This window comes from Lontra canadensis, unplaced genomic scaffold (genome assembly GCF_010015895.1).
Source record: "Lontra canadensis isolate GAN:19392208 unplaced genomic scaffold, GSC_riverotter_1.0 scaffold82, whole genome shotgun sequence".
Classification (NCBI taxonomy): domain Eukaryota; kingdom Metazoa; phylum Chordata; class Mammalia; order Carnivora; family Mustelidae; genus Lontra; species Lontra canadensis.
Window position 1 is genome coordinate 8,839,700 of NW_022631076.1, and position 13,689 is coordinate 8,853,388.

Genomic DNA, 13,689 nt, shown 5'->3' on the forward strand with positions numbered 1-13,689 from the left:
AACCTGCCTGGAGGCCAGTGTTTTAGATGTGAGCCAATTTTTAAATTCACACAGTAAGGAATGATGCAAAACCTGTGCCTTTTTGCACAGGACTGGAGACATGGGGGATACACAGATCGCAAAGAACAGGCTTTCATAAAACGGAAGCTTCGATGTTCGTTTCAGGCCACAGGTAGTAACGTCTTTACCTGTGTTAGCTTTCCGGGCGGCTCCTCGGTGGCAGCCTGTGGCCCGAGACCCAGGTTGTACATGACCTGTGATCACATCACCGGGCTCTCCTGTAGTACCTCTCTCTGTGTGGGTTTTGGAAAGCCGAGCATCTGAAGTGGTGTTCCTTCCTTCCATAATACTGACAAGAAAAAAATACTCTCTCTGGTGAGCTGTTGAGCTGCTCTGCTTAGTTTCAGTGCCAGAATAAAGAAGGACCCTGAGACTCCGTGGCTCTCCAGTCTCGGAATTGTCTTTAAGATCCTGCCTCGGCCTCAGGAAAGCAGGAGAAGGTGATGGTAGAGGACATGGGCCCGTGACCAGTAGGACTTGAAAGACACTGAAGTCTGCTGCGGCCTTCCCCCTCCCTCCCTCCTCATCCCTCACGCCCTGGCCAGGCTGGGGGCCGTGCACACCCATGGCAGGGCCAGCACCGGCACGACCCCCGGCTGACACCAGGGCCACTGTTCCCGGGGCCGGTTCGCTCATCTTGCATGCGCCCTCTCGGAGTGTTTCTTAGAAGCCTAGAAGGGACCATTTCCTCATCCGTCCTTCAGCTCCTCATACTCTTTGCCTTCCTATTCTCGCTGCAGGGAGACCTTTGTCAGAGAAGGGGATTTTGCTGCGGGCAGGCCGGAGCTCCGCATGCTTTGTGACCCGGTCTATCCCCCAGTAGCGCCAATGTCCTTGCACGTAGACAGCCAGAGCGTAAAAGCAGTTCGTTATCCGTGAAATGGCTACATGCGAGGGAAGCTAGAAAGTTCCTTGCGGGGTTTGGGCCCACGGGGTCGTCTCTGAAGCACCCTTCTCCACTGATCTTCCCCCATTGATTATTGCCGGAAGCTCTCACTTTATTCTCAGGTCCGTGCCGATGGTTCTGGGCCTCTGTGTCCGGGGGCCAGCCTTGCCCGTGGCCCCAATACTGATCTCTTGTTAGATCTCCATCACATTTTAGCCTTGAGGCCTGAAATAAATCACTGTTACTGTAGGCCTCGCTTTCCCCACGTTCTAAATGAGGGAGCTGTGTCGGTGGTGTCTAAAGCGTTCCACGTCCAGTTGTCAGGTATGCCTTAACCATCTGTGGTCTCAGCCCCCACCCCAGATCCCAAACCTTCACTCCCACCAACGGCACCTTCTCCAAAACTGAAATTCTTCTTAGCCCTGGTCATTCTTTTCCTTCTGCCTTCCTGAATCACGGACTATGTGAGGCCCGAGAATTCATGTTTTAGTAAGTGCCTGCCCAGCTGATACTGATGCCACTGCTCTGTGGATCTTGTTTCTGGAACATGACTTTTGGCAGGGGCAAGGGAATGGGAGGAGTTTGCCTGGAGAAATGTCCCGTGCACACATGCATCCTGGTATCCAGGCCCGCTTCGGGCTCCCTGCTCGGTGGGGAGTCTGCCTCTCTCCCCCTGCCCATGTTGTCTCTTGCTCTCTCTCAAATAAATACATAATCTTAAAAAAAAATTTTCCAAATAAAAAAATAATATGTAGCCTATATTCCCTGGATATTTTGTACAGGCCTTTTTATTCTCCTGTGTTTCTGACATAGCGGGTATAAATTCTAAATTATATACATCTGTGATAGTCCAGTTGGAGAGGGATTATACCATTCCATTCTCTTAGCTATGTAGTTGAATATAGAGCAGGGTAGGTTTCCCCTTTGTTGTTGTTCTTTTTCCAGTCCTAGTTCCCAGTTACAGCTCTGCTGTACTAGTGTTTTCTCTCATGTCCCCTTCTTCAGTGACCTGCCTGACCTCCCACTTTGCTCTGTGTTTGCTTCTACCTGTTGGTGTTTTCCCGGAGAAAAATCAGACAAAGTGTTTTGATTCATTCTCTCTGATGCACTCATTGCTCGGCTCTTGTCTTGAGGTTTTCAACCAATTAGACATCTCACCACTGCTAGCTAACTCTTTCACAAATCAAGAGCGCATCCTCTGATACATGACACCAAATCAAGCTTTTGGATCACTTAACTATGGTCAGTGTGTTTACTGACCTCAAGAGACCAAAAACACAACTAATTTATCAATGGCATTTTTTTAATCTTGGAGAAGTGTCCGTGGCTTTCTCAAAAAAGAGCCTGAGTTTAAAGGCGTGTAGGGCGGAGGGAATGAATATGTTCACTATATTAGAACAGTTTCTTTAAAAAGTTAAGGTATAGGGGCGCCTGGGTGGCTCAGTGGGTTAAAGCCTCTGCCTTCGGCTCAGGTCATGATCTCAGGGTCCTGGGATGGAGCCCTGCATTGGGCTCTCTGCTCAGCAGGGAGCCTGCTTCCTTCTCTCTCTCTCTCTGCCTGCATCTCTGCCTACTTGTAATCTCTGTCAAATAAATAAATAAAATCTTTAAAAAAAAAAAGTTAAGGTATAAAAAAAGTAAACATGTCTAGTAGTCCTTTAATGTAAATTTCAGTTAACTTCATATACCTTAGGACTATTAAAGATTTTTGTTGTTTTATTTGTACCTTCTTTTTAAAAGGTAGGAGTAAATAAGTATGTGGGAGTGGGGGTGTTCAGTCCCTTGAGTGCTGACATTCTGTCATTCCCTGAGTTCTTAGAATTAAGGCTCAGAAGAAGGAAAAAAATTAAGGCTCAGGAATGTAATATGGGTTTTTCTAACTGACCTCAACCTGTCTTTTTTAAAGCTAGGGGATCACATCTTCTAGATTGAATTACCTCGCATTTATGATTTTGGAACTTCCCAGACACAACCATCCTTGAATGGAATCTAAGACGCATTTCATACCAAATTCTGCTTTTTGGCACAAAGTAGTATTCGACTCATTTTAGAGCTTTCTGCTTCTGTTTCCTTTCCTCTAGATTTCCTGATGCTCTTTGTTAGTCCTAACGACTGTGCAGAAATAAACAAATCTCATTTTGTGTTTTTAGTTCATTGACAACACATGTTGTAATAACCATGGGGCCAAGACTGTGGCATTTGACAGGAAGTCACAGATCTGGGTCACCCCCTCATGGATCATGCTTGGGTCACTGGGAAGTACGGCCATAGGAGGTACTGAACCCGAATTTTAGGTGATAAACACTTGTCGTTAGGATCGTGGCTTTTAAGTAGGATTTTCTCCAGCTAGAGTGAGGAAAACATTGGGTTAGCAACCACAAGACTTCTCACATAACACTTGGAATAGCTTGTTCTTTCCATAAGCAGAGAGGAAAAAATCCTCCTATCTATAATTGGTGCCTGGGAACGCTGATTATCAGAGGCTAGTTTTAACTTCTTGCCAAGGAAGGAATAATGAAGGCGTGACTTCTCTAAGAATGGATGATCCCCTTGTAGTCTTGAAAAACTATCACATTTGCTTATAACTTAAATCCTAATAAGAATGTTCAAAGAAGTTAACTCATTAAGTTAACGCTAAGAAATTAGAGGCAGCTTTTCCCAGTTTGTCTCAGTTGGAATCGTCTTTCCACATATCTCTCTGACATACTGTGGCAAAGGCTGTGTTCTAATCACCTGAACTCACCCCAGCCTGAGCTGGGGTGTGCCAGTGAAGCCTCCTGCCTGCCCTTGTCCCCACATCCCCATGTCCTCTGCATGTCATTCTCATGTAACTCCTCATGCATGGACATTTCAAACTTAGCAAGGATCCTTGTTTTGCTAGAATTTATCTAAACATGATTTAGAATCTTTCTCCAAATCTCTCACTCCCCTAGTTCACATATTGTTCTGAAAAAAGCATGGTGTAGAGAAAGATTATCACTGAAACAGCACTTAGGACTTAAGTGTTCATTTGAGGGCATCTGGCCACATTGCGACCTTGACAAGAGTAAACCGTAAAAGGCTGATTAAGACTGGAACTTGTCTCTATTAACATATTATGCATCTCTCTACTCCGTGACTGTAATTTACATCCAAACAGTTCATCATTTTCCATAATTAGATGTATTTTGAAATATAAAACATGGCATTGACCATATTTGAACATAGTTTAATGAACATTGAACATATTTAATGTTTAATGAACATTGAACATATTTTAATTTTAACGTTGATTTAATGTATATCAATATTATCCATTTTCCATGGGCTGGATTTTTCTACCAGCAGGAATCCAACATGGCAGAATGGTGGTAGGCTAGGAGCATGGCAGTTTGAGAAGTAAATGAATCTATTAGATTTGAAGTATTGCCCCCCAAATCCCAGTAAGTCAGCTCATTTGCTTCTCAAAGTGACATGGGCTTAATTTGGCTCACTCTGTTCCAAATAAATTTAGGCAGTTACTCCATTAACTCACTCTGTGCGGGACTCCCATTTCCCAAACTCCTCCCCCTGCCCCACCCCCAAACAGCTCTAGGTTTTTCTACAAACAACCGTTTGTACACATTTGTTCATTTGCCCCTTCATTCATTTACTCAGCAACCTGTTCTGAAGCCCTTGGCAATATTCTAAGCATGGGGGTTCAGTGGGGACACATCAGTGGAAAAATTAAAATTCCTGCCCTCCAGGAGCATATATTCTACTGGGAATTTTATCTAATAGTAGGTTTATTTTCTGGGATCGCACTCAGCGAGTGGGTCCTACTGATGAGCTCCTACAGAAGAACAGGCACTTCCTGCTGCCAGCCCAGCCATGGGCCTGCTTTCAGCAGAGTCCTGCCAGTAAACACTCCACTTTGGCCTTTCATCTCCCACCCTGGAACCTCCGTCCCCCTCCTCCTCCCAGCCTCCTGAATTGGAATTGAATTGATTCACCTCCAGAACAAGAGCTTTGACTCAATAATGCAGGTCAATCTTGAGGAGTTTACACATTTAGCAAACTGGACCGTAGCCTCGGAGCTAATGACTTTTAAATTACAAATATCCGTCCCCAACCTGTTCTCTCACCAAATGAACTGGACTTGCCATCCCAGCCCTGGAGACCCACCTCCCTGGCGCCACCCTGCGTCTTTCCTGGGCACTAGCTCCACACTACTTGCCAGGCCCCGAGGTGGAGGTGTGCTCGGGGCTCATGAGGGTCTCCACAGCCAGTGTCAGCTCCCTCCCTGTCCCCAGCCCTGTCCCTACAGGCTAGAACCCACCTGTCAGGGCTTTTCTCCAACTTCCCCTGCAGCCGGAGAGCCTACCTATCCTTCCTTCCTTCTTCATACCATCCCACCAGCCCTCAGAAAAGAGAGAGAAATTTAAAACTGATGACATCCTCCTTTCTGTGATCCCCTTAACCTGGGTTCTGTAAGGGAGGGGTCTAGCCAGGGATATTTGCTCAGGTTTCACGCTCAACTGGGTTTCAGATTCTGGTTGATGGCATGATGGTAAAGTTAGGGAGAGCTCGTCACAAGCGTGGGTTCATCCTTCTAGTCTCTCCATCTATTTTTTCCCAGAAGTTTTTTGACCGCTGGTCACAGAAGCTGTTAGTGTCACTTGCAGATACAGGTGACCAGCTATTGTCCTGAGCAAGAAGTGGGTGGTTGCCTGGCACGAGCTTCCAGGACAGGTGCCTGCCCACCTGTAACCCTCCTTTTAGGGGGTAGCTTGCTTCCCAGATGGCCCCCCGCACTCCTGGCCTGCTGCAGTGCTCTCAGATCTGCAGTGTTTCGTGACTCTCTGCTGAGCCACCCTCATCATGGGCTTCGTAATTTTAGCATCGTATTTCCTAATCCCTAACTTTTCAAAAGTAGCCCTTTCTAATTTTCTGTATTTTGGATTGAGCTTTTCATTACTTTTGAAATTGACATAAACTAGAAGTCCCCCTTCCGCGTCTCCATTATTCATAGACCAGAGCCTGTCTTCTTTCTGTCAGTTCAGTAATGACGTTTGATCCATGTGTAACTCATTCCATTACACGTAGAAGAGACTGCAGCCCAGGCTTGTGTGGACGGTAATGCAGCTGAATATAGATGCTTCCCGATTTGTCCGTTCCTTATTCCCCTGGAGTTTGTTGCCCAAGCCCACCTCACATCTTCTGATCCTGGGATATTAGCCAGAGGGACCGGGGAAGGTGCCCTCCCGGGGCACTGTCCTTCCTTCATGTGCCACGCTCCTGTCTGTTCTTATTCCTACCAGATTATGCCCCCTGGCAGAAAAACACCAGTTCTTCCTCCTTTCCCTCTTCCCGAGCCCCAAGCACGGCGCCTCAGATGCAGCTGGTACTTACTGGGGTTTACTTTAAGGGCCCATCACTGAGGGGCTCGGTGTCACACAGTCATAGCAGATGAGGGAGAGGAGGGCAGGGGAGCTGGATATCCTCCCCAAACGCACCCCCAGATAAAACCACTGTATGTAGTAAATGCTTTCATCTTGCCGTCTTACAACAGATCTTGAAACTAGTTGGCTTTCTATCGACACAGAACCTGCCCACCGCCAGCACTGCGTGTGCCGCCAACAGGAACTCCCTCTGCCCTCCGCCTCGCCCCCAACCATCGCCCCTCACACCTCCCTTCAGAGACTAAATGCGGGCTTTTAAAGAATTCTTTCTAACATGCTATGTAGCGGTTTGATTTTACACGGCACTGCATTTCTGGAGCCAGGCCAAGAGCTTGCTAGAGTTTCTGGTGCTATCTCTGTCATCTTTAGGTGAAACGGGGAAAGCTCCATTGAACTTTCGTGGTCATAAAAATTATTGCAGTGGAGCCCTACATCTGCTCACTGAACTTCCTGTGGGTTTTCACCAAATCACATGACTGACAGCAGAAAGACTTGCTCTTCAAAGCTTTTGGTCTGCTTGTTATACCCAAGTCTCAATCACCAAGTCAGACCTTTGCTTTGTCTCTGGGCCGGGCGTCCGGATGTCCCACTGTGGTGGGTTGATTCACTGAAGCTGATAAAAACATTCCAGCCAAACTTGAGAGTCTAGCATTACCTCTGGCTCCAAAAATCAAAACAATCGGATTGTTTGTAAGTAGCTTTGGATTGAGACCAAGCTCTGAGCTTGAGAGATGGGTTTTCTCTCCTTATGGAGCTAAGTCACAGGACAACTCTCTCAGAAAGAAAGGGACAAAAGCCTGGGCCCAAGGTGACCAGTACCCTGCCCTCTACTAGCCCATTCCAGAGAGTTCTTGCCATAACTATCAAGTCGAAGCCCCCGTGTACCCAGGGGCCCTCCTGTGCTTTCCCAGAGCTTTTGTGGTCCGCAGGCACATCCATCCGACAGCCCCTGGCTAAAGCCCAAAGTGGGTCTGGGGACTCCAGAGAGGAATTGTGCATAGAGGACATGTGGACGGATGTTGGAGCTGGGAAGGCCTGGGAGGGCCCAGGCGGCCCAGTCAGAATGAAGACACTCAAGTGAGGAAGTTGGACTTCCTCAGCCATCACAGGGTGGCATTATTGTTCTCCACAGGCTTGAAAAGGAACATAAAGAGAAGAGTGACTTTTTCTAGGTTGTTGATCTGACTTTCAGACTATGATATTTCTTGGACTGAATCCTGACAAAATGTGTCCCCAGTGTCATTAGTGCTAAATAAAACCTTTTGTCTTTGTTTTCCTTAGCTTTCAAGACTTGTAAGACATATTAGAGGAGCACATATTTTTAAGAATGTCTATTTAAATCTCTAACCACGTTGGCTCTCTCCAGCGAGACAGGTAAATTTGAGGGGGGCACAAATTCACTGCAGCTTGAGCCTGGCTTGTTCTACGGAGGCCACATTCACATTCAGTCAGGTTGACTGAAGAGTGTTTCCAAAACACTCATAATTTCTATTATTTCACCCTTTTAAAATGTTCCCAGTACACTGTCTTAAAAACAACTCATTGCAGGAAAAAGGAAGCTCTTTACCTTGTGCTTTGAAAATGTGTGTAGCCAGATTTCGAGAATGTGCTCTTCTTTTTCCTGCTATTTATGATTTATCCTCTGTTCTTAACCTTGTAAGTGTTGCTGAAAAGATCTGCACAAAGAACCCAAGAAATACTACCTCTGCGCTCACGTGTTCCTTTGAGGAGAGGGGAGCTGGTCCTGCAAATTCAGGGGCGTGTGCGTGTGCATGTGCGTGTGCGCCACAGTATCCAGGTTTTGCAGTAATAGAAGTACATTTGTGCCGCTTTGTCTGGACTTGCTCTTTTGCTTCCGCTGTGTCCGGTGGTCCCCGCTCCAGCAACATGACGCAGGCATCCAGTGTGTGGCAGGGGTTGGCCCTTCACAAGCCAGCACGGGCAGGGTCATGGCTGGACCGCCACGCAGTTAGCCACAAGCTTTCGGGCCACAGAGCAGCTAAGCCACAGCCTCGTGTTTGTCTGTTTTAAGCAGTTGTGGGGTTTAGACTTTAAAACCATCTCTCATCAACCCACAGGACAGCTCAGGACCTTTCGACGTTTACCCTCTCCCCCAGACTGCCACCAGCTCATTCAATTTGTCACAACCCTGTGAAGGAGACAGGATGGTTAAATTCAAAATCTCAGAGTAAACTTTATGTTTTAAGATACCGAGTGACGGTATGAGCCTTGTCCCCGGTCACTCAGCTCCCAAGGCCTGGACTTCCAGCTCTTAAATGCTAGGATTGTATGTGTGTCATTCAGCTCCATTTTTAGTCCTGAACTCATGACACGACAGGCCTTGGAAACTACTTGCTGAATGAATGAATTAGTGGGGAAAGATGGGGCTAAAACTCAAATTATCTGCTTGCCTTTCAAGTGCTTTTCCTAGTTCAAGGATTAGATGAGTGACTAAATATAGTGTTTGAACTTGCCCGCCGCATAATAGGTGATCAGTTCTGTTAGCTACAGATGTGAGCCATAAAGTTTATACCATTTTATATGCTGTCTTTCATCTGCTGTTACATACCGAAGACCGGATGTTCTTGCCAACCTGGGTGCCATCCTCTTTTCAGAGTCTGTGAGCTACGTTTACTACCACAGTGAGAGAGGGGTGCTGTTTTGACATAAACTTGAGCCACAGTGAGAACAAGGTGTTTTCAGCTCTGTTGGCTGAGGTGGTAGGAAGGATAGTAGTGGGGATGCCAGGTGCTTTTCCTAGTGGCCTTTTCCTCTATCTGCCCATGCACGATTGAAGGGCAGGCTCGGACTCATTACTCTCTCGCACTGAACAGTCATCAGAATTTCCCCAAAATCATGAGGGCAAGAAAACTTTGTGCCAGCCACTGAGTGACTCTAGCCTAAGCATCTTTAATTAAGTTGGAGGGAGTTCTTAACAAAAGCCATTGGTTTTCTGGTTCCCTTTTCCATTCCACCCTCAGAGAGGCAGGGAACAGCCTGGTGCGGATTGTCTGACACCCTTTCCTAAGGCCTTGTTAGGAAAACCTCCAGATACGTCACTGGATGGAGAAAAGGCTGTACGTCTTTTAGTCATTTCTGCCTCTAACAAAAAGTGCATCATGTTGGCAACATTACCACTTAGAAATGTAGGGTGTTGTTAGTCTAGTTTAAAAAGAGCAGTACTGGGACTCTGACCTTTTCAGGCCACCACCTCTGTCCTCCCCCACCAGCCCCTTACTTCTCTCTGGGTCGGTGTGAGAGGTTTTCTCAAGTTTGGGGCCATTCTAAGAACTAGCATGTTCATCTTTGTTATTAGAGGGTAAATTTCTTCTTCAAACACAGTTCCTCATTCTTGACGATGATGACGTCCCTGTGGCTTGGTTGTTCTTTAAGGTCCAGCAGAGAGCTGGGGTCTGTGCCATGCCGATGAGCACAGCGCTATCCCTGAGGGGCCCCATGCGGCCTAGGAGAGTTGAACTGAAGGTCAGAGCTTGGCCACTGCATGGCCACAGCTCTCGGTCACTTTTCAAGCTGACTTTCCCACCCAGTCAGACCTACACTTTAATCCCAATTCCACCCCATGTGCTACGCAACCTAGAACCTGCTTGGCCTCTCCAGGCTCTGCTTCACCTTCTATCAGCGGCGTTGGCCGTGTCGGCCTTGGCAGGACCTTGGGGTGACTGCCCGCAGCATGGTGCTCGAGTGCGCTCAGCTGCTGGTTGCCACCAGCCGCGCCCTGTTGCTGCAAACACGGGTTTCTCACGGGAAGGAGTATCGTTGTTGCGACCTATAAGACAACACAACTGACTCCATGACAGAGCTACATTTTCGCCTCTGAGAACTCTGTTCCCTCATCCCTGAGGATGCTGGGCCAGGCCGGAAGCAGCACAGAGCGTGGGGAGGGCCCCCCTGAAGCCCAGTCACATCCGTAAGTGTCGGCAGCCGTCGTCTGCCTGAGCTGACCAAACCGTGTCAGCCAGAAGGCCGGGAAGAGCCCGCTGGGAGGAGCTGTCCCCTCCTCAGTGGCAGTCACTGCCACTGCTGTCATCTCAGCCCATGACTGATGAAAACAAAGGACTGAAAAGGCTGGGGTTTTCATTACACCAGAGGCCTTCTGCACAGGCCTCCGTACGGGACGGGACGGAGAGTGCGAGGGAGGGTGTGGGAGTAGGTAATGCGGGAGTTCAGGCCACTTACTGTGTTTACCAAATGCCTTCGGAGCCACGGGTTAGAGTTGGTTTGCATTAAAGCTGTGACGGGACTGCGCGCTGTGTGGTATGTGGAAGTAACATCCATGACCAGAGTAACCCCCTTTCAGGAATTCCTATACACAGATTGAGGATTTAACTCAAAACTCACCTTGCCAGAAGCATCTCCTCCTCACTCTGCCCTTCTCTCATCTTTCTGGAACTGTGAAGATCCAGCACGTAGGGGTCGAGTCTCCGTTATCATAAAATGCTCTTTTAAAATTCCTATAAAGAGCGCCTGGGTGGTCAGTTAAGCGGTCAACTCTTGCTTCTGTCTCAGGTCATGATCTCGGGGTCCTGGGATTGAGCCCGTGTTGGGCTCTGCGCTCAGTGGGGAGTCTGCTTGAGATTCTCTCTCTCCCTCTGCCCTTCCCCCCCCATTCACACATAAAATAAATAAATCTTTAAAAATAAATAAAAATTAAATCCCTATGATTCTGTATGGGTGAGTGGGTGGCTTTCCTGCCCACCCTGCTCCTTCATCTTAATTTAGGAGTGTTTGCCTCTCCCCTGGACCGGGCCTGTCCCCACTCCCTACCTCCTGGGTTCTGGACTATGCTTGCTGGCGCTTCCTCCTCCCTGTCTTCCACCTCCACCACCTCCTCCGCCTCCACGTCCTCCTCCTCCCCACTCCAGCCCGCTGTGCCCCTGCCTCACACAGGCGATGCCTCCATCTGGCCCTGCAGGAGGAACACCCTTCCCTCTTCACCTGGCTGCCCCACGGCCTCCCTCGGGCCTCTGGAGCCTCCTGTCTTTCCACGTCTGACTAACCTGTTCTCATTGTTTGGTCATTGCTGCCGCGGTCTGTCTCCCCCTCAGGAAAGCGCACCCTCCCTGAGGAGAGGACAGCGCATGGCCGCTGCCCCCGCTGCCCGCCGCAGCCCTGGGCCGGCGCGGAGCCGCAGACCCTGGCCAGCCTAGCGAATGAAAGACGGAATGAGACAATATTCATAAAGCATTACTATTGCCTGGCACGTGCTTGGTCCCCGGGAGGTGGTTGGTTGTCGCAGTCAGTCACACCTTCATCAGGTTATTAAGTGCCTGGCCCCGTGTGTGGGCGAACAGCGGCAAGCCGGGCGGAGAAAACCGTCCCCATCATGCGCTCCCCGTACGTCCGTTTCCCCTTCGTCTCTTCCACTGCCCCCGCCTGCCCTCCGCCACTCCCCTCCTCTCGAGACACTGTCGCCTGCCCTTCTCCCGGCCCCGACTGTCACAGGTCCTGCCCAGGTCACCTTGGCAAGGGAAGGTGCCCAGAGGGGCCTTGAGGAGACCGGTGGCTCCTCAGGCCGCTGGAGTGAGAATCCCTTCCTCCGCCCTGGTGGGAGAAAGATTAGAAACTGAAAAACCCAAATCCTGGGGAGGCGCTCCAGGCACAGTGCTCGCTCACCGGCTGGCCGGCAGAGCGCGGGTCGCCTGGCTGTGCTCACAGAGCCAGACTGAAGCTTTCACTGAGCCCCGGCGAGGGACCACCCAGCCTCCCTCCACGAGGCCACAGCCCCGAGGAGGAGGCCCCGGCACAGCCGCGCACGGCAGGCCGCCCCAGCACCCGTCTGCGAGGGACGCGGGCCTGTCCCTGCCGGTCAAGGCTGAGGAACTGTGAAGGAGAGCTCTCGCCCTCATGGTGACTCAGCCCTGAAGGCAAAGTCTCTCAGGAGGAGCCAGGCGTCTGTCACCCATGCAGGGCCCCTTTTCCCCTCGGACATCTGTCCTCCTGCCTCCCCGTCTTCGGGTCCCTGCTCCCCACTCAGCAGACAGGCACTGACGGGCTTATTCGTCTTTCCTCCGTGTCCTTCATGTTTTCTCAGGAGTCGTTTGCGAACGACCGGGGAAGCCCCAGAGCTCTCAGGCCCTGTGGCCAGTGAGGGAGGCGGGCTTCCCCGCACACCTCAACAGGGCTTTTGCACAGAACTGTGAGATCACAAAATCGTCTTGTTTTTGTTGCAGAAATTTCCAGAATTGAAATTCAAATATGTGGAAGAAGAGCAGCCCGAGGAGTTTTTTATCCCTTATGTGTGGTCTCTGGTCTACAACTCAGCAGTAGGCCTCTACTGGAACCCCCAGGACATCCAGCTCTTCACGATGGATTCCGACTGAGGGCCGACACCATCTCCCACCCTCACCTCCCTGCAGCCGAGCAGCCCTTCTAGTTACTTTCTTCCTGGGGGAACAGAAGTAGACAGATTGCCCAATGTACCCTCCAACGGAGAGGATCACACAGGCGTGCTTCCCTTACACACTTGGATGTGGAGAATTGGTGACGGTTGGCAGGAGATCACTCAGCTTAGATTATAGTGCAAAAAAGGGGGGGGTATGCGACAATAATAAATGTAAAAACCTGCTATTCCACATGCAATTTTATTTCTAAACCAAAAATCTAGAGCTTTTCCAGGAACCCGATGCCTTAGGCATGTAACACTTCACCAGTACATACTGTTTTTTTTCTTTGCATGTTCAAGACTTTTGTTTTGGTCCAGTGTGTGCACACATGCACACGTGTGTGTGTGTGTGTACACATGTGTGTGTGTGAGTGTGTTTTTTCAACATAGAGAAATATCTGAAAAGATGACGAGACAGGAATTAGTAAGGAAATGAAGTCATATGTATGCGGGGTTGCCTTCTAGAGGGCCCGTGATTTAACAGACACTATGCCTGGATCGTGGGATGTGAGCCTTTAGATCAGATCCTCTGCATCTTTCAAAGAAAGAAGTGGCTCCTTCTTATAAAGCCCAGATTAGCTTTACTGTGGCTTTGGCCTCTGAGCTGTAGCTGAATTAAATTGGAGTCTAGCGCAAATTAAGTTAATCTACTCTGTATTAATCATTGGGAAAAGAAAAGCTTCATTTTGAAAGCAATCTTTTTTCTTCAACCAGGCTATTAGGAGAAAAGGAGACCAATTTGATTAATACAGTATTCCACATGAGATTAAAAACATGTTTTTCTCTTCATTTCTGACTTTGTTTAAACTCTTTTGGGCCCTGAACCAGAGGAAGAAGCTTCTCTGAGGGAAACCGTGCCAGGGCTGCCCTGAGCAGAGCGTGCCTGCCAGAGCCACGGGCGCTGAGGGCAGAGTGGGATG

General features: G+C 49.0%; 1 protein-coding gene across 2 annotated transcripts in view; it reads left to right on the top strand.

Moving 5' to 3' along the window:
* DYM (dymeclin) overlaps window positions 1-12,924 on the top strand; it is a 338,342-nt gene extending 325,418 nt beyond the window's left edge. For both annotated transcript variants that reach the window (XM_032882545.1, XM_032882546.1), the window contains one exon: window positions 12,558-12,924. In XM_032882545.1, the coding sequence (XP_032738436.1) occupies window positions 12,558-12,707 (150 nt within the window). In that variant the 3' untranslated portion in view covers window positions 12,708-12,924. The remainder of the gene's footprint in view (window positions 1-12,557) is intronic.
* The last annotated feature ends 765 nt before the right edge of the window (window positions 12,925-13,689 follow it).